Source organism: Myodes glareolus, chromosome 5 (genome assembly GCF_982192425.1).
Source record: "Myodes glareolus chromosome 5, mMyoGla1.1, whole genome shotgun sequence".
Lineage (NCBI taxonomy): Eukaryota > Metazoa > Chordata > Mammalia > Rodentia > Cricetidae > Myodes > Myodes glareolus.
In genome coordinates, this window is record NC_142030.1 from 70,506,385 (window position 1) to 70,533,013 (window position 26,629).

The 26,629-nt window shown below is 42.0% G+C and overlaps 2 protein-coding genes across 4 annotated transcripts in view; both read right to left on the reverse strand.

Moving 5' to 3' along the window:
- LOC125391804 (2-5A-dependent ribonuclease) overlaps positions 1-25,235 on the reverse strand; it is a 48,310-nt gene extending 23,075 nt beyond the window's left edge. The window contains exon 1 of the mRNA XM_087906412.1: positions 25,096-25,235. The gene's annotated coding sequence lies outside the window, so the exon portion shown is untranslated. The remainder of the gene's footprint in view (positions 1-25,095) is intronic.
- Positions 13,050-26,260, reverse strand: LOC148122108 (2-5A-dependent ribonuclease-like). 3 transcript variants are annotated; one of them, XM_087906407.1, is made up of 7 exons: positions 26,142-26,260; positions 22,571-24,174; positions 21,783-21,868; positions 19,371-19,576; positions 18,434-18,566; positions 16,529-16,686; positions 13,050-15,253 (listed from the first exon to the last, which is right to left on the reverse strand). In XM_087906407.1, exons 2-7 carry the CDS (start codon positions 24,045-24,047, stop codon positions 15,082-15,084), a joined length of 2,232 nt encoding a protein of 743 aa, XP_087762533.1. In that variant the 5' UTR covers positions 24,048-24,174; positions 26,142-26,260; the 3' UTR covers positions 13,050-15,081. The 3 variants fall into 3 exon arrangements, with proteins under 3 accessions (XP_087762533.1, XP_087762534.1, XP_087762532.1); XM_087906408.1 differs by lacking the exon at positions 26,142-26,260 and adding an exon at positions 25,096-25,235 and having other exon boundaries at positions 13,050-15,213; XM_087906406.1 differs by lacking the exon at positions 26,142-26,260 and adding an exon at positions 25,096-25,235.
- Positions 26,261-26,629: the final 369 nt, after the last annotated feature.

Genomic DNA, 26,629 nt, shown 5'->3' on the forward strand with positions numbered 1-26,629 from the left:
TCATCAACATCCACCCAGCACTGAAATAAATCCACGGGGTCTACTCCCTCTAAAAATCTGACAAATGGATGTAACACATGTACTCTCCTTTGGAAGGTTATGCTATATGCATATGACTGTTGATACTTTTCCATAGTTGCCTCAGCACACACAGGAGAAGCTATTAAGGGTGTTATTCAATATCTCACTTTATGTTTTCAAATCATAGGAATGCCTTTACAGATAAAGACAAATAATGGGCCTAAAAGTTTTAAATGTATTAACTTCTGTTCCTAGTATAAATTTGTCTCTACAGGTTTCTCCTTGGTTGGCAGACACAAACAAACATTAATTGCTGCCTACAACCTGCTCTAAATGACTGTGGACCATGGACTTGCTAAAAACTGATATGGACCAGTCTAGCCGATGTGAATGCCCCCTGGCTCTTCAACAAAGTCCAATGTTTCTAAAATTTTCTCTTCTTTACTAGCATTTCACCTTTGTTAACCCTCGACAACGTCGCCCCAAAGTCAGCTGGAAGCAGTTAAAAGAATACATCGCCCAATTATCCCTGGTTAAAATGCTAAGTCAAAAGAGATGTATTAAAAATCTGTAATTATAAGAAACAATTTGCCCAAAGTTAACAAAGCTAGCTTATGATTGAGCTGACCCTTAGGACCAGGAGGATTGGGGAAATATAGGACCCTCACCCCTTACTCTCAAAGGGACAGAAAAAATTTCTTAGCAGGATGTTTTCCATAATAATGTTAACAATTATTAACTAATTATAATAATAACTTCTTTATAGACACCTTTACAGATAATGGTCCTACTTATGTTTCTAAAGCTTTTGAGACTTTTTGTGCACAATGACACATTGTACATACTACAGACATCCCATATAGCCCTCAGGGCCAAGTAATTATTAAAAGAGCACATCAAACATTAAAATTACAGATTAAAAACTTTCAGAGAGCACATAAATATTTTGCTCCTCATCATTTATTATCACATACCTTATTTGTATTAAATCATTTAAATACTAATAATAAAGGATTGACACCTGCAATGGTACATTGGACCTGTGAGTTTAACTCTGTCCTGCCAAAGTTCTACGGAAAGATCTCTGTCTGGTCAATGGAAGGGACCAGACGTTCTAATAACATCGGGGCGAGGGTATGCTTATGTATTTCCACAGGATGCCGACTCCCCCATCTGGATACCAGACAGGCTCGTCCAGCCGACGCCAGGAGAGGCAGCAAAAAAAGAGGAAGCTACAGAGACAGACGAGATATCTGACGTGTCAAATGAGAAAAATGAGAGCAACTGCGTCACAGGCTCCAAAAATCACCTGGACAAAAATTAAATGCCTTGTCAAGGAAGCTAAAAGTCTGCTTATTCAGCAGGGATAACCCCTAAAACCTAGCCTGTACTTTCTTGCCTTTTTAGCTTTGATATCTGCTCCCCCTACAGTACAGGGAATGGCTTATTGGGCCTATGTTCCTAATCCCCCAGTTTTACAACCTGTTGGTTGGCTAGATCAAAAACCCATCAGGATTTTAACTAATGATACTAGGAGACTGGGAGGTGCTCAGGACTCTGACGCAAAAATTAGTTCGTCCTCGTTACTAACCTTTGAGGGACGTTCTGATTCCTTGCCTATTTGCATTACACTCTCTGAAAAGGTACCAAAAAATTTGCTTGAGTTCAGGCTATAAAACTTTTCTTACTGACAGCCCAGATAAGAAAAATGTTGGTAAGAGATGGATTTAAAAAATTCAGATGCAGACCTTAGAAAAATGAGCAGGTCTCATCTATGCCTACTAAACCATGTATTCAAAAATATCAAAAAAAAAAGATCGATTTTGGGATTCAGCTATTAATAAGTTCCCTACATGGCTAACTTGTGGCTTTCCAAATGCAGCCACTAAATATCAGCCTAAAGATTCCTCTTATAAAAATTGGGATTATTCTATATCTTCAAGTCAACAATATTTTTATAAAAATCATATAAACACTTATCAGGAAAAATTTCATCACTATAAATACGTAAAAATAGGAGAGCCCTTACAAAGATGGTTTTCTCCAGGCTTTGTGGAGCCTACATGGTTTGCTAAAGAAAAAAATGTTACTAAAAAACATTCTGACCTATATATGTGTTTCTGGACAAAAAACCTAATCATATTAAGTCTGAGCCCATAGGACTCAGGACATGTGTTTCTTATCCTAATGCATTGTTATTAGCTCAGCCTGCTTTTGTTAATATTACCAAAGTAAGTCCTATCAAGTTGTTTGTCATTCCTGTAAACTTACTAATTGCATTACTTCAGCTAAACCAAAAGATTTAAATGTTTTGCTTGTTGTTAGAGACGCCCACCTTTTGTTATCTGGTACAACCTAGGAGGTTTGTGGCTACATTTATTTTAGACATAACTTTTGCTATAGCTACAACAGCTTTAATTCAAGAGATTCATATTGCTCATTATGTAAATACATTAAATAAAAACATTACATCTACATTACTGAGACAGGCAGCAATTGACAATAAATTGAAAGCAAAAGTTAATGTATCAAAAAAAGTGGTCCTTGTTCTTGGACAGGACATTGCTAATTTAAAAACTACTCTATCCACACATTGTCATGAAAGCTTTAAAGCAATCTGTGTCACACCACTAAATTATAATTATTCAGAGCCATGGGACACGTTAAAAACACATTTACAAGGTATCTAGCAAAATAATAATATTTAACTACATTACAGAAAGATATTTCTGCTATTAGCCAAGCTCATTTACAAATAAAAAGTTTACAAGATTTGGTTAATAAAATTGAGTCAGAAATTAAGGCTTTAAATCCATTAAATTGGATACAGTATTTTGTCCTCATTAAAATAATGATTTTATTAATACTGTTGCTGGTTTTCCTGTTTCCCTGTCTCCTTAAATGTCTTTTCAATTCAGTGGCCCAAGTAAAACAGGATGTGTTCGAGTTACATTTTAAAAATAAAAAACGGGGACCTGCTACATCCACGGCTGTCTCGCCAGTGTAGCAGAAATGCTGACTGGATGGGCAAATATTGCCGGCAGGATTGGGATTGGTGCTTCAAGGAGCTGTGTGTTCCAGGCGGTCCCTTGGCAACCAGTTGTGGTGTAATGCTACCTGAGTCGCCATTAGTACTGACTCGACCTGGCTGTCCTTGGAGCCATATGTGTGTCTTTTCCCTTGTCTGTGTGTTCTTTGTGATCCTTACATATTGCTAACAGATCAGACTATTCCAGGCAGTTGTGGATATAAACAAGACTGCTGAGGACATTTTTGGATTCTGCTCCACTATTAATTAAAGCCTTAAAAAAGTAGCCAGTTCTGGGAATTGCCAAAATCATCATTAGGACGATTCCTTGATGATGTAGAATAAAAGGAGTTAATCTTAGCAGAAAAAAACCTTAGACGCCTTCTACAGGGAAACAGCATTAGGCATTTATGTACAACTTAACAGGAGGCCTATGCAACCTTCCTTATGGCCAAAAAACCTAGGCTAATTATAGCATCTGACCCTAAGAGTTGGGAAGGGAAAGGAGTTGAGATTAATGGTACAAAATGAGTCTCAGAAAGTTTTCCAGGAAGATAGTAGCCTTCTTCTTTCTCACCCAGACACACAAGGTCACTTAGCTGAGCCCAAGTCAGCCACCTGGTACAAGCTGATAAAGTTGGGCTAACTCAAAAATAATGGTCTCTCTAATAACAAGAAAAAAAAAGGGGTAACTTTACAAATGTAAGAAAGCAAAAGTCCTTGTACTCATGCCAAAGCATCTTTAAAGATTCTCTTTAAAAAACTGTTTTATGCCGTTCTTTTCTATTTTATGATCTGATGATGTATGCCTTTGCCAAGTCCTTTGTTTTGTAATAATATATAATCCTGCACTGAAGTAAGTAAATCGCACCAGCATGTCTCAAAAACATTGAGAGTGTCTGTGTGTCACTTTTCCTCGCCGTATCCTGATTTCTCCTGTGCCTTCGCCCTGATTCCCTTACGGTCTGAGTGGCTCCCTTGAGCTGGTCCGTAGCAGATAAGGACTTTGGACTCTATCCAGAGCAAGGAGGCCACCAAAACTGGTGAGTCAGGAGACGTTAAACTCTGTTTGGACTCGGGTGCCCCTGTTCTCGAGTAATAAACCACAACCAAACTTCATTCATAGCTACAGAAAGCTTATGCCCGGACTTTTGTAACCGCTAGCTGGGTCTCAGCCAATGCGTGCAGCCAGACCTCAGTTTCAGGTGGCTGTCTTGCAGACCGAGCCATAAAGAAGCATGCTGTCTCTATGCCTCGCTTCCATTTTCCGGGCATGGGTGACAATCCTAGCTTCCTCAGTTGCTGTGGAAAGACACTGATCCAATCATCTTAGAGAGAAAGGGTTTATTTGACTTATGGGTCGAAAGAATAAAAAAAAATGCAGCAAAGTTGGTACCTTACAGAGGACCCGCCAAGGTATGCTCGCAGGGGACCAGAGGTAGTGCAGGGAGTTATTGGGGAAGGGGGAGAGTGGAAGAGTGAAAGGCCTTCTAGGAGTGGGGGCGTGAGTGAGGCAGACAGACAGACAGGGAGACCAGGCAAGAGGGACAGAGGGACAAGAGACAGAGCTGTGGCTGACAACTTTTTTTTTTTTTGCTTGTGTGTTTCTGGGGTTTTTTTTGGGGGTGTGTGTGTGTGTGTCTGTGTGTGTGTGTGTGTGTTTCAAGACAGGGTTTCTCTGTACAGCTTTGGAGCCTGTTCTGGACTAATGCTGTAGACGGGCTGGCCTCGAAGTCCCAGAGATCTGCCTTCCTTTACCTCCCGAGTGCTGGGATTAAAGGAATGCACCACCACCACCTGATAACATTTTTAAGAGGTGTGCCTGTTGCATGTCTGGCAATGGAAAAAAGCACCTGGCAGCAGGTGGTGAGGTAACCTCTGTGGCCTAGGCAGGCTGGTCACAGCAGTGGGAACTAGCAGGGGTTGTATTATATACGCCATCATCAGGGGAAACGAGTCTCTGGGTGGGGTTTACACTTTGAAGAAGAATGTTTACCAAGAGTAGAGAGCAGGCCCAGGAGAGAGTGGGAAGCCTGGGCTGGAGATACCGAGAGAAGGCACCAGGCCAAGGCAAATGTAAGGACATATCTCCAGCAAACGTAAGGACACATCTCCAGCAAATGTAAGGACATAAATCCAGGAAATGTAAGGACATAAATCCAGGAAATGCAAGGACATATCTCCAGCAATTGTAAGGACATATCTCCAGCAAATGTAAGGACACATCTCCAGCAAATAAGGACATATCTCCAGCAAATGTAAGGACACATCTCCAGCAAATGTAAGGACATAAATCCAGCAAATGTAAGGACATAAATCCAGCAAATGCAAGGACATACCACCGCGCCCCGCAACCCCGGACCTACTTCCCACACTCAAGATGTTACAACTGCTGTTACCTTGATCCTTCCCTTGACCAAAAGGAACATCGACTCCAGGGCTTGACCTGGAGCTCACTGCCATACACGCACTTAGCTTACCCAAGGCCTTCTGGACTCTCAGGTAGACGACAGAGGTGTAGAGTGGACATGCTAGATACTGACATTCCCCAGTCAGTAATGCGCGAGTGTCTGGACTAGCTTGCTGGGCAGCAACAGCCAACCACTCCAGCTACTTGCTACCTCTTTATATTTAACTGGTTCATTTAAACTTTCTAGGCCTCAGAGTCTATATAGATAAATATTTTAAAATTTAGAATCTTTTTTATTATTTTTATTGAGCTATATATTTTTCTCCACTTCTGTCCCTTCGTCTTCCCTCCCCTTCTATCCTCTCCCATGATCCCCAATTTACTCAAGAGATATTCTATTTTTCTACTTCCCATGTAAATTAGATCCATGTATGGTCCTCTTTGTTGCCTAGGTTCTATGGGATTGTGAATTATAGGCTGATTTTTCTTCACTTTATGTCTAAAAGTCACTTATTAATGAGTACATATTATATTTGTCTTTCTGGTTCTGGGTTACCTCACTCAATATGATGTTTTCTAGATCTATCCATTTGCTGCAAATTTCAAGATGTCATTAGTTTTTTTTATGCTGTGTAGTACTCCATTGTGTAAATGTACCACGTCTTCTTTATCCATTCTTCGATCAAGAGGCATTTAGGTTGTTTCAAGGTTCTGGCTATTATAAATAATGCTGCTATGAATATCATTGAGCACATGTCCTTTTGGTATGAGTGAGCATCCTTTAGGTATATACCCAAAAGTGGTATTGTTGGGTCTTGAGATAGATTGTTTCTTAATTTTATGAGAAATCACCATAGTGATTTCCAAAATGGCTGAACCAGTTTGCACTCCCACCAGCAAGGCAAAAGTGTTCCCTTTGCCCCACATCCTCTCCAGCATAAGCTGTCATCATTATTTTTAACCTTGGACATTTTTATAGGTATAAGATGGAATCTCAGAGTTGTTTTGATTTATATTTCTCTGATGGCTAAGGATGTTGAGTATTTCCTTAAGTGTCTTTCAGGCATTTTATATGCATCTGTTGAGAGTTCTCTGTTTAGGTTCGCACCCATTTTTTTTTTTTTAGATTATTTGTTCTTTTGATGACCAATTTCTCCAGTTCCTTGTATATTTTGGAGATCAGCCCCTTTCCATTGTGGGGTTGCTGAAGATCTTTCCCCATTCTTTAGGCTGCCATTTTGTTTTGTTGACGGTGTCCTTTGCTTTACAGAAGCTTCTCAGTTTCAAGAGGTTCCATAGGTGTGTGGATTGATATTCGGGTCTTCAATTTGGTTGCATTGGTCCTCCTGTCTGTTTCTATGCAAAATCCAGGCTTTTTCAGTACTGTAGCTCTGTAGTAGAGTTTGAAGGCAGGGCAGATGTTTCTTTATTGTTTTGACTATCCTGGTTTTTGGTTTTTTTTTTGCTTTTCCATATGATGTTCAGTATTGTTCTTTTGAGTTCTGTGAAGAATTTTGCTGAGATTTTGATGGACATTGTATTCAATCTGTAGATTGATTTTGGTAAGATTGCCACCTTTTCTATGTTAATTCCACCTACTCAAGAGCATGGGAGATCTTTTCATTTTCTGGTATTTTATTCAATTTCTTACCTCAGAGATTTAAAGTTTTTGTCATCCAGGTCTTCTACTTGTTTGGTTATAGCTACTCCAAGATATTTTATGCTATTTGTGGCTACTGTGAAGGGTGATGTGTCTCTGATTTCTTTCTCAGTCCATTTATTATCTTATAAAGGAGGGCTACTGATTTTTTTTTAGTTAATCATGCATTCTGCTACATTATTGAAGATATTTATGAGTTGTAGAAGTTCAGTAGTAGAATTTTGGGGGTCACTTCTGTAAACTATCATATCATCAGCAATAGTGATAGTTTGACTTCTTCTTTTCTGATTTGTATCCCCTTGATCTCCTTTTGCTGTCTTATTGCTCTAGCTAGAACCTTAAGAACTTTACTGAATAGATATGGAGACAGTGACAACCTTGTCTTGTTCCTGACTTCAGTGGGATCGCTTTGAGTTTCTCTTCATTTAGTTTGATGTTTGTAGTTGGCTTGCTGTTTATTGCTTTATTATGTTTAGGTATGTTCCTTTTATCCTGCGCTCTCCAAGACCTTTATCATGAAGGAATGTTGTATTTTGTTGAAGGCTTTTTTTAGCATATGTTTTTCTTTTCATTTGTTTATATGATGGAATACATTGACAGATTTTCATATGTTGAACCATCCCTGTATCTCTGGGATGAAGTCGATTTGACCATGGTGAATGATTTTTCTGATGTGTTCTTGGATTTGATTTGCCAGCATTTTATTGAGTATTTTTGCATCAATATTCATGAGTGAGATTGGCCTGTAATTCTCTTTTTTAGTAATGTATTTGTGTGGTTTGGGTATGAGGGTAATTATATCTTCATAAAAAGAGTTTGGCAATGTTCCTTCTGTTTCTATTGTGTGAAACAATTTGAAGAATATTGGTATTAGTTCTTGTTCAATACCAATATTGGTATTGTTCAATACCAATATTGGTATTGTTCAATACCAATATTGGTATTGGTCTTGTAGACCCAGCACTTGGGAGGCAGAAGCAGGCAGATCTCTGTGAGTTCGAGGCCAGCCTGGTCTACAAGAGCTAGTTCCAGAATAGGCTCCAAAATTACAAAGAAAGCTTGTCTCAAAAAAAAACAAAACAAAACACACACACACACACACACACACACACACACACACACACACACACACAAAGAAAATCTTGTAGAATTCTGAGCTGCAACCATCTGGTTCTGGGCTTTTTTTGATTTGGAGACTTTTGATGACTGTCTCTATTTCTTTATCAGTTATAGGACTATTTAATTGACTTATCTGGTCTTGATTTCATTTTGGTAAGTGATATTTGTCCAGAATTTTTTCCATTTCCTTTAAGTTTTCCAATTTTGTGAAGAACAGGTTTTCAAAATATGATCTATTGATTTTCTGAACTTCCTCCATGTCTGCTGTTATGTCCCCCTTTTCATTTCTGTTTTGTAAATTTGGATGTTCTCTCTCTGCCTCTTGGGTAGTTTTGATATTGCTTTTTCTATTTTTCAGAAAGTTTCATGAGATTCTGAGAAGAAAATATATTCTTTTATGTTTGAAAAGAATATTCTGTAGATGTCTGTTAAGTGCATTTGAGTCATAACATCTGTTAGTTCCCTTATTTCTCTGTTAATTTTCTGTCTGACAGACCTGTCCAGTGGTGAGAGTGGGGTGTTAAAGTCTCCCACTATTAGTGTTTGAGGTTTAATGTTTGATTTAAGCTTTAGTAGTGTTTCTTTTACGTATGAGGGTGCCCTTATATTTGGGGCATAGATGTTTAGTATTGATATTTCCTCTTGATGGATTTTTCCTGTGACAAATATGAAATGTCTTTTTTTTGTCTCTTGATTGATTTTAGTTTAAAGTCTGTTTTGTTAGATATTAGGATAGCTACATGAGCTTGTTTCTTAGGTTCATTTTTTTTAGAAAAACTTTTTCTAACTGTTTATTCTGAGGCAATGTCTGCCTTTGAGGTTGTGGTGTGTTTGAATGTAGTAGAAAGATGGATTCTCTTTTCTTATCCAGTCTGTTAGCCTGTGTCTTTTTATAGGTGAGTTGAGTCCATTTATATTAAAGGATATTAATGACCAGAGATTGCTAGTTCCTGTTATTTTAGTTTTCTTGGTTGGTGATGATATTGTGTGTGTGTGTGTGTGTGTGTGTGTGTGTGTGTGTGTGTGTGGTTTTTTTTCCTTCTTTGTGATTTGTTGCTGTGAGATCATCTATTGTCTGTGTTTTTGTGGATGTTGCCAGGTTCCTTGGGTTGGAGTTTTCCTTCTAGTACTTTGTGTAGGACTGTGTTTTTCAGCTAGGTATTGGTTAAATATGGTTCTGTCATGGAATATCTTGTTTTGTCCGTCTATAGTGATTGAAAGCTTTGCTATGTATAGTAGTCTGGGTTGGCATCCATGTACTTTAATGTCTGTATAATGGTTGACCACGACCTTCTGGCTTTCATTGTTTCCATTGAAAGTCAGGTATAAGTCTGATAGGTCTGCCTTTATATGTTACTTGGCCTTTTTCCTGTGCAGCTCTTAATATTCTTTCTTTATTCTATATGTTTAGTGTTTTGATTATTACGTGGTGAGGGAACTTTTTTTGATCTAGTCTTTTTGGTATTCTGTAAGCTTCTTGTATCTTTATATGCATATATTTCTTTAGGTTGGGAAAGTTTTCTTCTATGATTTTGTTGAGTATATTTTCTGTGCTTTTGAGTTGGACTTCTCCTTCTTCCATCGTTATTATTCTTAGGTTTGGTCTTTTCATGGTGTCTTATATTTCCTGGATAATTTGGGTTAAGCTTTTGTTAGATTTAATGTTTTATTTGGCCGATGGATCCATTTCCTCTATCTTATCTTCAACTCTTGAGATTTTCTTGTATTCTGCTGTTTATGTTTACATTTGTGGTTCCTGATCATTTTCTCATATTTTCTTTTTCCAGAATTCCCTCAGTTTGTGTTTTCTTTATTGTCTCTATTTCAGTTTTTAAGTCTTAAATAGTTTCTTTCATCTGCTTGATTGCTTTTTCTTGTTTTTTTTTTTAAGGGATTTGTTGATTTCTTCTAATTTTTTGTTAGTCTTTTCCTCTATTTCTTTGAGGTATTTTTTCATTTCCCCTGTAATGGTCTCAAACATTCTCTTAAAGTTAATTTTAGGGTATTTTCTTCTGCTTCATCTGTATTTGACTCTTCAAGTCTTACTGTTATAGGGTCTGTAGTTTTTATTGGAGTCACATAGTTCTTTGTGGTACTGAGTGTGTTCTTACCTTGCTTACCCATCTTTTCCTCTGATTGATATGGTTGGGAGACACAGGTCTCTGGTGATCACTCTTCCAGGTGCCAGTGGATCCAAGGTTCAGATCATTGCTCCTTGTAGTGGAGCCAGGGCCATGGTTCCAGTCACCCCAGAAGTCACTCCATGCTTAAGAGGTCACTCAGCAATCCCAGAAGTCATCTGTGTCTGTTCCCATGGAGGTTCCTCACTTGGGCCTCCCTCCCATGGAGGCTGCTCACTTGGGCCTGCTCCCTTGGAGGTAGCTTGCTCATACCTGCTCCTGTGAGGGTCACAACCTTGGTCCTAAAGATTTTATTTCTAATTTTAATTATGCATACATAGGGGGGGCAATGTACACATCAACCTTGTGATTTTTTTGTCGTTAAATTCATTTATGTGGTTTATTACACGTATTGACTTGCATATGTTGAACCATCTCTGCATTTCAGGGATTAGTCCTTCTTGGTGAAGGTGATTATCTTTGAATGTGTCGGCACTCTGCAGGCATTTTACTGAGTAGTTTGGAGTTGGCATTCATAGGGGATCTTTTCCTCCTGTTGTTTCTTCTCCTGGTTGTGGTATTAGAGTGGTAGTCAAAGGATTTTCAGAGTACTGCTTCTGTCACCAACGTGACTGCCCAATCATGAGCTGAATAAGAATGACACCAAGGTGTTGGGACCCTTTGGAGCCCTGGCCTCCAGCTCTCCCCCACTTGTGACCTTTTTCTCCCCTTCTGATTTGAGCTTCTGAAAGCTACATCAGACTTGTTTGCCAGCCCTGCTTCCTGAGCACGTGTTGCCCTTGCCCTGATTGAGGATCAGGCAATGGGATCTTCACCTGTTGGCCCACCTGACTGTGTTAGGTATAAAATCCTCCATTGAAGGCGTAAGTCACAGACAATCCCACACCAGTTTGGAATTATGATTAATAGAATGGTTATTTATTCAAAGGGGAAAAACTTACAGATTACCGTCCCAGACAACAGCCCCTCCGCGCGAACAGGAAAGGAGTCCAGGGGCCGGAAACGGAGCCGGAAGACAAAGACAGAGTGGAGGACAGCCGCTGCTTTTTTTTAAAGGGAGAGAGACCACGCCCCAATGGGCTGGTAACTCAGCGGCGATTGGCTGAAGGAGCTGAAGGAACTCCCACAGCACTCCATGGTGCTGTTCAATAAAGGGCTTCTTTTACCAGCAACTAGAGAGGTGTATGCGTGTTAAATCCTGATGTCCTTTGCTCGGTTTTAGTTCCAGCCCATGCAGGCGCGGCACCAAGGGACATGCTGACTAAGAGGGGGAAAACCCATAAGGTCTCAACCCTACAGAGAGATCTACATCTACAAACAGCAAAGAAATGCAGAGAGCAGGAAACATGGTCTTCCCCAAGGAGGAGCACACAGTTGGTTATCCACCACCAAACTGTCAGTCCTAAAAACACATACAGAAATCTACATCCTACAGGCTGAGCAGGATGTGTTTATGTATTTAGGAAAAGTATGTGTGCATGTTTTATGAAAATGGGATAAAGAGGTCTTGAATTTGAGAGCAAGGAAGGGTTGAAAAGAGAAAAGGGAAGAGGGAGATGATGTAGTTATAATGTCAAAAAAATTTTTAAGTCAAACATTGACAATTTCTAAAGATCTTTTCCTTTGCTGCTGGCAGTGTGGGAAATTCTGTGAGAGCTTCAGTTCACTGCAGGTGAGGTTGCTCTTACCTGTTCAGGGCCTATTCTTAGCAGGACGTCTCCCTTACCTGTACAGGGCCTGTTCTTAGCAGGACGTCTCCCTTACCTGTACAGGGCCTGTTCTTAGCAGGACGTCTCCCTTACCTGTACAGGGCCTGCTCATAACAAGGATGTTTCACTAACACAAAACATCCCAGTTTTATATAAAAAATATTTAAAATTCTATTGTTCCATGAGTATTTTTTCTTTCCTTAAGCATAAAAAAATGATTGCTGAAAGCATATTTCTCTTATGAAAAGGAAGCCCACTCCATTTTCCTCAGAGCCAGGGTATGTGTGGACTTTAGAATTATGTATTGCACCCACACTTGAGGCATGTTTCTCTTTTTATCTCTCTATGTATAGTTTTGTTTGTTGTTTATTTGTTTTTATTTGGTTTTTTCGAGACAAGGTTTCTCTGTGGTTTTGGAGCCTATCCTTGAACTAGCTCTTGTAGACCAGGCTGGCCACAAACTCATGGAGATCCGCCTGCCTCTGCCTCGCAAGTGCTGGGATTAAAGGCATGTGCCACCACCGCCCGGCCCTCTATGTATAGTTTTTGTGTGTGGTCTTTTCAGTTTCTTCATTTACAGTACACAAGATAGAAAAGGTAGTTTTTCCTTAACATACTCAGGAGGTGAGGCTTGAAATTTCTTCCACTCAATTTCTTAAAAGCCCTCAAGCTGATAAGTCGTAAGTACATGGCTTCACACAACAGGGTGACAACCGATAGCTGGGTGGGACAAGGAGTGTCCACTGCTTATTTACTCATTTGTAGTGGTTCTCCTTTCCTTCTATGACCAATCCTCTCAAAGTGTATATATACACACACTTTAAAAAACTAGATAGATAGATAGATAGATAGATATAGATATATATAAATAGATAGATATAGATATAGTTTTTAAATTACCCAAGGATTGCTTGATTCATCTGTTTATTGTAGATACAAGTGACTCACAGAAAGTCGAACATAACAAAATAATTCAATTTTTTATTGGGTATGATTCACACACGGACAATTTGATTGACATATCCAAGTCATATAACAAAGCTCAAATTTAAAATCTGAAGAGATCACTTTGCTCAACAACCTTTTAACCTATTAGTTTGTCTCTTCCAGAGAACCATAACTCTTGGCAGTGACAGTCATCTAGTCATTTCCAGGGACTTCCTTTTTGGAAAGAATCTAAGACACCATTTAATTCCCATTCCAAAGCTCCATCTTAACCACCACAATGGTAGGTGGAAAGAACACTAGACATCACAGAGGAAAATCTGTCCAAATCAAGGCAGTGACATCTCATGCTACATGCCCAGAGTACAGAAAAATATTTCTAACCTTAGTTTCCTCGTTATCAAACAAAGATCACAGTGCTTACCCTACAGTACTATTTTCAAACCAAATTAGATTTTAAAATATGTAGGTATAAATTATAAATTCTAAAGTCTATGCAATTTATCATCATCATTCATGTACAAGAATGGTTCGGTGATTACTCAGTGAAGATTCATCAAATATTACATAATGGAGTAAAATTTTTTACTAAGCATACACTGAGGTGACAATGTGTCAGGGAGCTGGGGACAGCACCATAAATAGAGCATTGCACCATGGAGCAGGGAAGGGAGGAAAGGGACACCAGAAGGAACCGCTCCATTTCAGATCCAGTATCTAGAAGACAAACCCAAGTCATTCTTTTAGGAGGTGCATGTTCTTCATAGCCCTACATTCAGGGCCAGCTCAAACATGTCCCAGTCCCTTCAGATGGCCTTTCTCAACCTCAGCACTACTGATTTTTAGTCTACACAGTGTGGCCTTGTGAGGGGGGAGCTACTCCATGCATCGCAAAATGCTTAAAGGCATCCCTGGTTCATCCTTACTCAATGCCAGCAGTGTCAATGCCCCCAGCTATGGCACTAACAAAAGACTCCAAGTGAGACCTTGAGATCATGAGAAACCAGAGAAGGTGCTTTCAGAAAGGAATGGAATTCATTTAGTTAGGTAGCAAATGCTGAATGACTAACCAAGCCTCCTGGAGCTCCTTGCATGTGTTGGCATATTCCTTCTGAGTTTCAACCAGAGAGAAGCCAAGGACAATGGCACTGGGTTTTGATTCTACTGCATTGACTGACTTTGTGGGAGCCTGGTTTGTTTGGATGGTCACCTTCCTAGACCTGGATGGAGGGGGGAGGACCTTGGACTTCCCACGGGGCAGGGAACCCTGACTGCTCTTAGGACTAGAGAGGAAGGGAAAGGTGGGGAGGGGGAGGGAAAAGGGAGGCGGGGAGGAGGTGGAAATTTTTAATAAATAAATAAATTTTAAAGAAAGTTTCAACCAGAAGAGGCATTGATTGTTTCTAAACCCCCACATGTGATGCACCAATAACATCACGTCTTTTTGGACACTGTTCTAACAGGTTGTATGACCTTGGACAAGGCACCCTGACACTCCAAGCCTCAGTTCTTAAATGGAGATGATAAATTCTGTTTTTGCAAGATCATTGGAAGAATTAAATGAGATAAATATAAAACACACAGCCACAGGAATCTTGACACTCATTCCTTTGGTGCAATTAATATAGTAGGAATCATACTGGTCACCTGGCTCAAGTGGATAGTGGTGCTTGCCACAAAAGCTTCACAATGTCAAATCAGTCACAGAAATGCAATAAATGGTAGAAGGAGAGAACCAACTTCACAAAGCTGTACTCAGACCTTCCACATGTGACATGTGTGCCCACCCCTCTCTCTTTCCCTCCATCTCTCACTTTTTTAAAAATGAAATCTTAACAGACGTCTTTCCCAATTCTATCCACCAAAAGGCAGTATCGTAGTTTGTGGTACATTGATTTTGTAACTGTTGGGAGCTTACTGTATCAGAAACTGACACACAGGCTCCCTAACTCAGGCCTCACAAGCAAGCAGATTGCTTGACAGATCAGAGATATTCAACTTCCCAGAAACTATACACATTAAAAATCAGTTCCTGGAACTAACAAGACTCAGCTCTGTAGGTCCTCTCGTCCTGCTGCCTCGGGCACACTGAGGCTTGATTGAGTCTGAGGAAAATGTTTTCTGTATTTTGTGTCCTTTAGTTTCTTGTAGACATAAATGGGAAGATCTGGAAATGTCTCCTGAAAATAACGAGAAGGGTCTCCAATTCTTTCCTTTATACTGAAATAAAACACAAATAGTTAGCCAACTGGCCCTAAGCTCTTTATCCTTCTTAGAGTATGCCCTGACAGCTGTGCTTGATTCTATAGCAGGAACAATAGGGACTTTGTGATCTGATGAATTAAGATGCTTCCTCACTTTTTAATAACTATGCAATTTAAATTTTATGAGCTTGTTTGTTCATTCATAAAAATAGTAGTAATAGCCAGGTGATGGTGGTATTCCTGTTTAATCCCAACACTCAGGATGCAGAGGCACGTGGGTCTCTGTGAGTTTGTGGGCGAAAACCCAAAAACCGTGGAAAAAGTGGAAAGGGGAGGCAGATATCACAAGACCCTACCCCAAGATAAATAGTTGATACAGGTAATTAATAGCTGGTGAGAGAACAAGAATCAGCCTTTTCTAGGAACAAGAACCCCTGAGAGGTTCCAGCCCACGTTAGAAGCACTAAACAAAGACACAAATGAGCAACGCTACGTGGACTCAGAAGGTTGTGTTTATCTATACAGATGTATGTAAGCTGCAGCATTCAAATATGAGGTCATGAATCTGAGAGGGCACTGGGGGAGCACAGGAAGAGTTGGGAGGGGAGGGAAGGGTGGAAATGATGTCAATACAGTACTTGTGTATGAAATTCAAAAAACAGTAATAATTAAGGAAAATGCTAATACAATTCTACAATTCTTTATACACAACCTCTAAATAATAAAAAGGAAAACATTCTGAACTGTACTGTGTGTGTGTGTGTGTGTGTGCAGCTGACATTTCTGATAACTAATGTGGAGATGTGCTCAACCTTAGGACTCTACAGTTGCTTTATACGGTGGCCCTGTCTTCTGTTCTGTTCACACAGAAAACCACTTCTGTTCAGTAGAACTCAGCAAAGCTAAAAAGGAGGATGAGACCCTACTGGGCATGTCTGTAATTGGTTGTAAAACCCCAGGGACTCAGAGAGATTCCTTTTTAAAACAGAAAATAATTGCTTTTTCTCCTTCTCCTCATTCTTTTTACCCATCTCCTTCTTCTTTGTCAAGGTCTTACTATGCATTTCTAGCTGGCCCGGAACTTTCTGTGTAGGCCTGGCTGACCTCATGGAGATCCATCCACCTCTGCCTCCTGAGTTGTGCTATTAAAGACAGGTGCCACAGCCCCGCCCTCCCACTTGCTTTTCTTTATCAAAGTAAGAGTTCTTCTTTCCGTAGGGACAGACTTACAACTGCGTTTTCTAATTGTTCTCCTGCATGAATGACGCACAAGAGGGAAGGCAGCACTTACTCCTTGTTTCGGTCCTCATTGATGTGCTCTCCTATATTCCGAATGAACTTCAGTAGATCGCCTACAGTATTCCAATAAGGATTTTTCTTAGTATTCTGATAAGGATTTTTCTGATCTGGACAGAAATTATCCATTCTTTCCATAACATATTGGTCAATCTAAAAAACAAAACATTACCCCCAAGGTATGATAACAAGAAAAAACAAAACCTGATAGTGTCTTAATAACAAAAGGTCAAGTACAAATTTGAATAAATGTCCTCTACCAGTGAACGAAGCAAATAGAACAAATGAAAGTACATGACACCCACCACCCACTGTGCCATGCGGGGCAGTTGTGTCATGTTTGAAGGAGGCACTATAAGTGACTGATTTCATTTTTGTCTGTACTGGCCAGTTCCCAAGAAATTATGCCTACTAAAGCCCTCTGTGGAAGTACTGACAAGCCTAGCCACTGTGGAAATCAGTACTGAGAATTCTCAAAAACCTAGAACTACACCCTACCAAAAGAGGAGCTACAGCTCTGCTGGGTATTCATCCAAAGGACTCTCAGTCAACATATCACAGAGATATCACAGAACTGCACACAGTAGCCAAGATGTGGAGCCAACTTAGGGGTCCCTCAATGGCAGAATGTTACAGAAAATGTGGTTTATGTGCACAATGGAATTTTTTCAACCATAAAAAGAAAAAACTTCTGTCATTTGCATGAAAGCTGATGCAGTAGAGATAGTCAAAGTAGGCAAATTAAGTCCCTCTCCGATAAATAAAATGGAATTTTGCTTAGATACATAGATCCATGTATGTAAATTTGACAGGAAAATAAAGCAGAAATGTCGAGAGCATCAGGGACTAAGGAAAGGGGAGGGTTATGAGCAGGGCAGAAGGGCATGAGGGGATATGCTCAAGGTATATCATATACTTATATGAAATGTGTCTACTTTCAAGCTGGTCCATCTCTAAACACTTAAAGTTTGAGCTGTATCTCATATGCATGCACTGAGCAGAGTCACAGCACACGTACTCATACTCAGAGCCAGCACACAGTGGCTGTCTCCGCCCCATGGGACTTGCAGACTGGGAAGGAAAACATATATTAAATTAGCAATTATGAGGGGAGACAAGGGAAGGAAAGAAAGCAAAATGAGAATCAGAAGCAAATATACAGAGAAAAGCAGAGGCCTGAAATAGAGAAGCTGCTGGTCTCAAAGACCTGAAGATCATGGATTCTCCCAGGGTGCATTGTACATGAGTTGCACCACACAGCATCATCTCTGCAGATATGTGCACCTCACAGGAACATGCTTTATTCTGCTTTATGGTGTCCAGACTGTGATGTTGGCCCAAACATAAATGGATTTTAGAAATCTCTGTAAATTTAGAGTAATGAAAGTTTGTGATAAAGATTGAGATGGTGATTAATTTTATAGAGTTCCCCTAAATTCAATTTTAGCAGAATATGCCTTGAAGAGGAAGAATTTGAAAGGGTATCTTTTTTCACATTGTGTTTTCTCAACACAATGTGGTCCTTGGAACAGTGGATGCTCACAGGCAGCAGAGGTGTCCAATGTGTCTAGGCTATGGAGTCATGGTGGAGAACCCCGTTGGCTTAGTCTCTATTGAGTCAGCTATTCTGATGACAATAGAACTTCTAGCCAGACTTGAGGGAATGAGCAATGGGCTGGGTTAAGACCATCTTAAGGCAGAACTTAATGACAGTGTCTTAGGGCTCCTGACTCTGAAGGAAGAAACAGAGACTCAAAAGAGTCAAGAAGGCTCATTTGAAGAGAAGAAAATGATCCCACTCACTTCCTGGTAACAACACACTGGTATAAAAAACAACTTAGAAAAGGCAGCATAAATTGTTACATATACCCTCATTCCTAGACCAAGAAAGTGTTCATACCTCATATTTCCACCGATAGAAACTTCTGGAAGGCTCAGGTGTCTGAAAGTTCAGTAGTTTGAGAATCTCACTTTTATTTTTTCGTGTTTTGATGTCAGATTCATTCCCCACATCCCGAAGTGTTCTGTAGCGGCTGAGAGTGATAGAAAGATCTATTTTTCAAAAAGATGAAACTGATGAGCTTTGATTTTTAATAAATTTTATATGATGGGAGAGTCCACCCCATTGCTTCCCACCTGTTCTTCGGTAGTTACAACCAGAATCGAGGAGGTTGTTGCCCCTCAAGGACTCGCTGCCTACAATGCCAATGTGAGAGAAAAGCCTGGGCCTGCGGATTCCCAGCCCTGACAGCTGCTCATACCACAATGGTTTTCAACCTGTGGCTCACGATCCATTTATGGTCAAATGACACTGTCACAGGGGCACAGATCAGACATCCTGCATAGCAGATATTTACATTACAATCATAACAGTAGAAAATTACAGTTATGAAGTAGAAAAAAATGACTCTATGGTTGGGGGGTCACCACTGCTGTGAACTATGCTCATTGCTAATAACAAAGCTGATTGGTCGATAGCTGTGCAGAAAGAGATTGGTCAAGGCAGCCTGACATGGAGAATTCTGGGAAGAGGAATGGTAGAGTCAGAATGTCGTTGGCAAACACAGAGAAGCAAGATGAGAATATCGTGCTGAGGAACATACCAAGCCATGTGGCTAAAGATAGATAAGAATTAGGGTTAATTGAAGTGTAAGAGTTAGCTAGTAACAAGCCAGGTCTGAAAACTAAGCATTTAGAATTAGAGTGGTTATTTGAGAACTGGCAGACGGGAGAGAAACATCCGCCTTCACACCCCACCATGAGGAACTGTATTAAAGGGTCGCAGCATGGGGAGCGTTGAGAACCACTGCTGTCACTCATACCCGAGGTCTACTTACTTCTCCCAGGTCCAAAAGAAAGGATGGCCAAGCAGGTCCTTCAGACAGTTCTTGACATTTTCTCCAGGGGAAAACAGGCAACGAATGAGGTCCTCAGTCTCCTCGTCTGGAGACATTTCTGCCACCTTTTCATTATTTTCAGCCTTCAGTGTCTTAAAGGGGATCTCACCTTTCATTACTACATAGAGGACCAGCCGACCAAGGGCCTGCACGGAAGCCATAAATCAAGCCAAAATTTCAATGTGGTAACCTATTTGGGTAAACTTGAAAGATTTGATAGTATTGTTATTGTCAGTTTCATTGACCAGCGATCTGCCTAGAGGACTAGTAAGGGGAATCCCTAGGTGTGTCTATGATGGCATTCACAGAGAAGATTACGATCATGAGGGCTCTGACCTAAAGGCCTCTGAGGGATTCAAACTTTCAGTAGATTCAGGTGGAAGTAATGGGGCATTGGAAGATGGAACGTGTTTGGAAGGAGTGGTGCAGTGGGGGATTGTCTTGGTGGCTATGCCTTGACCTGGTCCCTTGCAGTTGTGGCTGAGCTTTGCTTCCTGTCCAGGATGAGCTGGTCTATCAATCCCTCACATCCAGCCTGAGCTGAAACCTCTGAGACTGTGAACTCAAACAAACCCTTCTTCCTTCAGGTTCTCACAGTGATGTGTAAGTAGTCAGTCCAGATGTGTGGAAATGAAAGATGGGAGGCATTTTAAGGAACCTCTGGGCTATATTCCTGTGGTCCGTGATGTCATGTTAGCAACTGGACTCCGAATCTGTAGGATTCTAGGTGAGAAAGGCAAAGCCCTGTGCACAAAGAGCTCTCCAGGCCACACATGGCCCACACTTTAGGTTCCTGAAAGACCATCCTGGTCCAGAGCTGCTGTGATAGACTTGTTGACAGCAGGATTCTACCTAGGTCTTGAAAGTTCTGACAGAATGTAGATAAGTCAAGGAAGGGAGGATGCACAAGGACACTTGCTCAGCTATGTTCATAAGAGCATTATTCATAATAGCCAGAACCTGGAAACAACCTAGATGCCCCTCAACCGAAGAATAGATGAAGAAAATGTGGTCCATTTACACAATGGAGTATTATTCAGTGGTTAAAATACAATGAAATCATGAAATTTGTAGGCAAATGGATGAAACTGAAAAAATCATCGTGAGTGAGGTGACCGAGACCCAGAAGGATAAACACAGTGTGCACGTGCTCTTAAGTGGACAGTAGATGTAAAGCAAAACATACTCCGGCTACCATCCACAGTCCTGGATAAACTTGGATGGGGGGGTATAGTGGGGAAGATGGGAACATGAGGGATTGTGACGGTCAAGTCGGGGAAGGGATGGAGAGAAAAGACACGAGGGAGGTACCTTGATAGAGCGGGTGAGATTGGCATTGAGAGAGTCCTGTTACAGGGAAGGCTCCCGGGGTCCATGGAGATGACCCCAGCTAGAGCTCCTGGCATTGGTGGAGAGGGTGCCTGAACTGGCCTTCTTCTGGTCAGACTGAGGACTACCCTAACTGTCATCATAAAACCTTTGTCCAATGACTGATGGAAACAGATATATATGTCTACAGTCAGGAAAGGGAGGGGCTGAGCTCTAGGAGTGCAGTTGAAGAGAGGCAGGGGGCATTATATAAGCTGGGGTGTCAGAATCATTATGGGGTGTCAGCATCATTATGGGGAGTTCATGGACCTTAGACTGATTGCTAAGGAGCCTTCATGGAACTGACCTAGACCCTCTGCATGCGTGACAGTTATGTAGCTTGTTCTGTTGTGGGGCCCCTAGCAGTGGGATGAGGATCTGTCCCTGGCTCATGAGCTGGCTTTTTTTGGAACCTATGTCCTATGATGAAGCTGTTTTAGTCTTGAGGCTTCTGCTGTGCTCTATCCCCTTGGAGCTGAAGGCTGACTCCAACACCCCACAACTGTCTGGAACCTCTGTATCCGGCTTTCTTTGGTACTCAGCAGGTACGTTTGAATAGAGTTTGGTAGAAATCTTATTTGCTTTAGCCTTAGGCAGAAAAATATTTCCAGAAGGAACCTGTGAGGTATTCAGAAATGCCTTCTGGAAGTCTCTAAAGAAGAGGCCCCCTCAGGTTAGTTACTTATTTAGCTGCTGGAGGAAGAAGGAAACACAGATAAAGAAAGGGGCCACAGTGAAAGGCGGCTCAGCACTACCTCAGCTATTTCACCTTCTCCTCTGCCCGGAGAAAGTTCTCCTGAGGAAAGACACAGAAATACCGCTGTGAGCAAGGAAGTGAAGACAGTGGACACCGTGGAGGGAAGCCATGGGAAATCTGAAATTCTGGGTTAAAATAGGAAGTTCCTTACCTGGCCCTAGGAAGTGGGGTAATAAACAAATAAGGAAGCAGAGGAAAGAAAAAGTTAACTAGACCAGAAAAATTACCTCCAAGTCTCTCTTGACCACTTGTGGATCTCCCATGCACTGGACGCTCTGATCAAAATCTGCCAGGCGAATAGCTTTCTTGTCATCTAAGGGAAAGTTTCAGAGGTGAATAAAAAGCATTCTCTGTGGTGTGATAAATCATTCAAATAAATATGTAACATGATATGCAGTCTGTCATCTCTGAAGATCAATAATAATACGATTTACTCCTGTTCAGCCTCATTTGATCTATTAGGTATCTGTCAAAAACAGTACACATATTTTTATTTTTTACAGGACAGACAGTAGGGAAAGATGAGGGTGAAGTTTACCAGCTGTCCACTTTCACAGCTTCTGGGACACAGCACAGTGTCCATGGGGCAGCTGGCCATAGTAAAGGATACATTCTATGGGTAACTAACAGCTAACCAACAGCAAACGAACAAGGTTCTGAGTCTAGGAATGTCTTGGCATTGCTTTCCATTCAGTTAAGCCCACCAGCCCCAAGCTGCTCTGGTCTTCAGACCACCCTCATGGGTCAGAAACAAGCTGGTTCTGAGTCACTGTTCCCTGTCCCCTTAGGGCTCTTCTTTCTTTTAAAAGAGTCCACTGAGTCCCCAGAAAGAGGAATGAAAGAATGATAGATGTTGAGAATGAGATCTAAAGGTGAGTAAGTCAGGGAGTTAGCCCTCAAGAGGTGACTCATGTTGTCTCCATGATGATCAGAAATAAATCTCCATTCTTTACCAGTCTCTTAATCTGCCATGTTCTGTTACAGCCACACATAAAAGAACACCACAAGGCCTCACCTATTAAGATATTTTGGGGCTGCAGATCCTGATGAGCGAATCCCTGCAAGTGTAGTCTTTGAACCGCCTCAAAAACAGACATTAGAACAGTGCGGGAAAACTTATCTTCTTCGCTCTCCAGGTGTTCCTCTCTGTGTCCACTCAGGAACTCTTCCAATGTCCGCTCACACAGGGACATACACACATATAAACAGGCATCGTTGGTCTCACTTCCATAGAAAGTCACAAAGTTACTGTGGTCACGGCAGCCCTGCAGACAGGAGATTTCATTGCTTGCACGTGTGCTGTCCTCACGGAAGACCTTCACAGCCGCCTCTCGATTGTCATAGAACCCCAGGTAGATGCCCCCTTCAGAAGTGCTAGCAATTTTAAAATCATTATCTAGAAAGATCTTGAGTTTGCCAATCATGGGTCGATGCGCTCTGTGGAGTCTTCTCAAGGCTTGTCCCCAGCATGAACTGTGAGGCGACCAGTCATCAGTAGGAGGGAAACTTTGATCATCAGCTCCATAAAGGAGAAGAATCTCTATAATGTCAGTGTCGTGATTCCGCCTGGCGATCCCAAGAAGATCCCCATACTTAGTACTGGCTCCGTTAGCACATAGCAACTGGACAATTTCCATCTCTTTGAGTTCAACAGCAAATTGCAGGGCCGTCTTGCCCTCATTATCTCTGTCGTCAATGTTTATGCCCTCCTGACTCAGGAGCATCTCCACCAAGCCTTTGTGTGTCCTTTCCACTGCTGCCATCAGGGGTGTCTTCCCCCCTTCTCCTCTTGCATTGGCATCGGCCCCATGGTCCAGTAGAAGGCGAGTAATCTCCTCCACGTTTTTCCATTTGGATTTCATCAGAGTACGGATCAAGGCATTTCTGCCCATGTTGTCCCGGGCATCGACCTTTGCCCCCATGTCATTGAGGAGAATACTCAAGGCTTCTGTGTGGCCTTTTTCAGCGGCACTCATGAGAGCTGTGGCCCCTCCTTTCTTCAGTCGCCTTTTGTCCTCTGTTGTCTCCCGTCTCAAATTCACATCGGCTCCCTTATCAAAAAGGAATCTTAAGGCTTCCACTCTACCATTCTCGGCAGCTTCCATGAAAGCCGTGAAGCCATTGACGTCACACTCATTGACATCTGCGCCTTCAGAGAGAAATCTCCGGAGCAGTCTCACGTCTCCACGGATCCCAGCGATGATGAAGGGAGTGGCCCCATTCTTCTTCCTCCTATGAGGGTCAGCACCACGACGAAGCAGGACATCTACAATGTCTTCCCTGCCAAGCTGCACTGCATTGTGCAAAGGTGTCCAGCCCCAGATGTCTTCACAGACATTGACGTCAGCCCCTCTGTCCAGCAATTGCTTGATTCTGTCAACATTTTTCTCTTTAACAGCTTTAATCAGCAAAAGACTGTCTTCATCAGTGGTCCTCTGACTGCTTGTGGACGTGGCTCCATCCTGGGGAGTGTTATGATCTGCGGTCTCCATGGTAGTCAATTCTAATGCCTAGCGTTTTCAGCCTTTTCCTTGAGAAATGAACACTTGTATCTTTGGGACACTATGAGAGTCTTGGGGTAAGAACTGGTCTTATGTATTCTCTCTTCTGAGGTCTCCTCTGTAGACAAGAGAAGAGGTGACTTATTCATCTGACTCAGAGCTCAGCTTTACACATAGGAAGCCTTTGCTAAACACATTTACTTGCTTAATTAGAAATTTCCAAGTTATAGACTATTGTGAATATATGTAAATTTAAAATGAGGAAATTATTACTCCATAGTCCCAGGCCCCCAAAGCAACTTCTACCAATATTTAGCATATGTGTCTAGTGTTTAGTTTCAAACCTGGGACAATGAGCTGAGGTGCCTACTTAACTTATCAAAGAGGACCTGGCAGCCAGGTTCTCCCAGCATTCCTCAGTCACTACCTGTTACAGGGTGTGGTTGGCAGACCCTGCTCTCTACCTTGAACTCTAGCCCGTGGACTGAGCTGTCCTTCCCCCAGGGGCTCTTTCTTACATAAGCCAGACATTTGGTTTATGGGCCACTTTTGTACCTTAAGCCTCCTGGCTGCTGCCCTGGTCCCCCTCTCTCCTCTCTTCCTTCCTATCTATGTCTCCCCCACAGGATCCAGCTCAGTCTGGTCATGCCCACTCTGGACTCTCACAGATGCCCCTACCTTTACCTACACTCTCCCTTTAATTTACAATAAACTTTCTCTTCCACCATACCTAAGAACAGACATGACCTTTCTTTTCCTTATTATTTCCTTTTTTTTCATGCATACAGACTTATTTTCAGGCTAGGTAAGGCTATGCTAAGTGACTCAGAACTTACATGCTTATTTCCATTTTCTAATCTTAAATATTTTAATATTTGAAATAGCATTATAGAAATTAAACAGTTTAATACAATTCTGAATGAAGTGGTGGAAAATTTAGCTCATTTCATCTTGTTTTCCTCACACAGATTTCTTACGATAGACGTCCTAACACTTCATGACTCCTCTGAAAACTGTCTGCTTTCTTCAACGTTCTTACCTCACAAGTGGCGGCTCCTGGGGCTGGGGGAGCGCGAGCAAGCTCCCTTAAGAAGAAAAGTGTATTTCTTTGTCTCTGTCCATCTGAGTTTCTTCCTCCCAGGTGAGGGTGGTCATCCCACAGGCACTGCTGTGCTCTCCACGCCCTTCCTCCTCACAGCCCTGTGCGTGTTTATTGAGTAGTAGTGCAAAAATGTGACTAATGGGTTCAGCTTTTGGGTTTCCGGGTGTGCAACTTTTGACTTTCACTTCCTTATTGCACACTCCTAAACCGCTGACTTACAATATTGTTTCCTCAACGGAAGATAACAATAAACAGGGACATAGGTTACAGTGAGTTGGGGAGTGTAGTAGGTACTGGGCACTGAATGAATGGCAGAGTATATATTATGCCTCTCTCTCTCTCTCTCTCTCTCTCTCTCTCACTCTCTCACTGTGTGTGCGTGTGTGCGTGCGTGCATGCGTGTGTGTGTGTGTGTGTGTGTGTGTGTGTGTGTGTGTGTGTGTGAAATCCTCTCTCCTGACCAGCATCATTTAGGCCAGTGGCCTAGTTAGGCTCTAGTGTTGGATCCAGTTCAGTCCTCCGTCAGCCCTTGTTAACCTGAACATCTAAACAGCTGTGTCTGCTACAAACGGCACAACGCCTCCCTCTCTGAGATCTACACATGCCGTGTACTCTGACTGCCAAGACCCGAAGTCACTGATCAAAGCTCTTATGCCTCCAGACCCGACTAAACTGGCTGTGAGGTGGGCTGGTGCGAAGTAAGGAGCAGAGGAAGAAAGCCCAGCCTGGAGTGGAGCCTGCAGCACACAAAGTCGGCTTTCACTTTCATTTTCTGCCCCCTCCTTCCAGGAATGCCCCAGAAGCAGGGATCATAAATAAACAGTGTGGACAGTGACAACCTCAGGAGGGAGGGCTCAGGATCACAGGGCTGCTGCCCAAATCCTCCAGGCTTTTCCATCCCCACCCCCACCCCACCCCACCCCAAGAGATTAGGCAAACCAGGACCCCTCAGGCCCTGCTGACTCTCCTCCAGCCCACCTTACCTTCCAAAGTCAGACTCCCCAGCGATCTGTTCTCTAGGCAGCAGCAATCCTTTAAGACCATCCCCTAGATGAACATTTCCTTGTGGCATGTCACTGAGTCAGCAGGGCGGAGCCAAGAGAGGAGTGAGAAAACGGAAGAACAGAAGGTGTGCACACAGGGGCAGCCCAGACACAGCCCAGCAATCTTTCTCCCCATAAAAGAAAACAAAGACTCTACCCTGAGCAGGCAGGACAGACTTGATAGGCATCAGGGCGCTCGGCTTTGAGGTCATAGGACCCAACTTCACCCATCACACTTGTATCTTCTCTGTTACCACACGTCCTGGGTTCTTGGAGGGAAAGAAGAAAATAAACACCTAACCCACTCTGCACCCAGCTGGAGCAGGGCAGGAAGAACGTCTGTTGCCAGGGACAACTGGAAGCACTTGAGATGCAGCGGCTCATCCACAAACCTGAAGCTCCACGTGGATGGAGCTTGTTCCTTAATG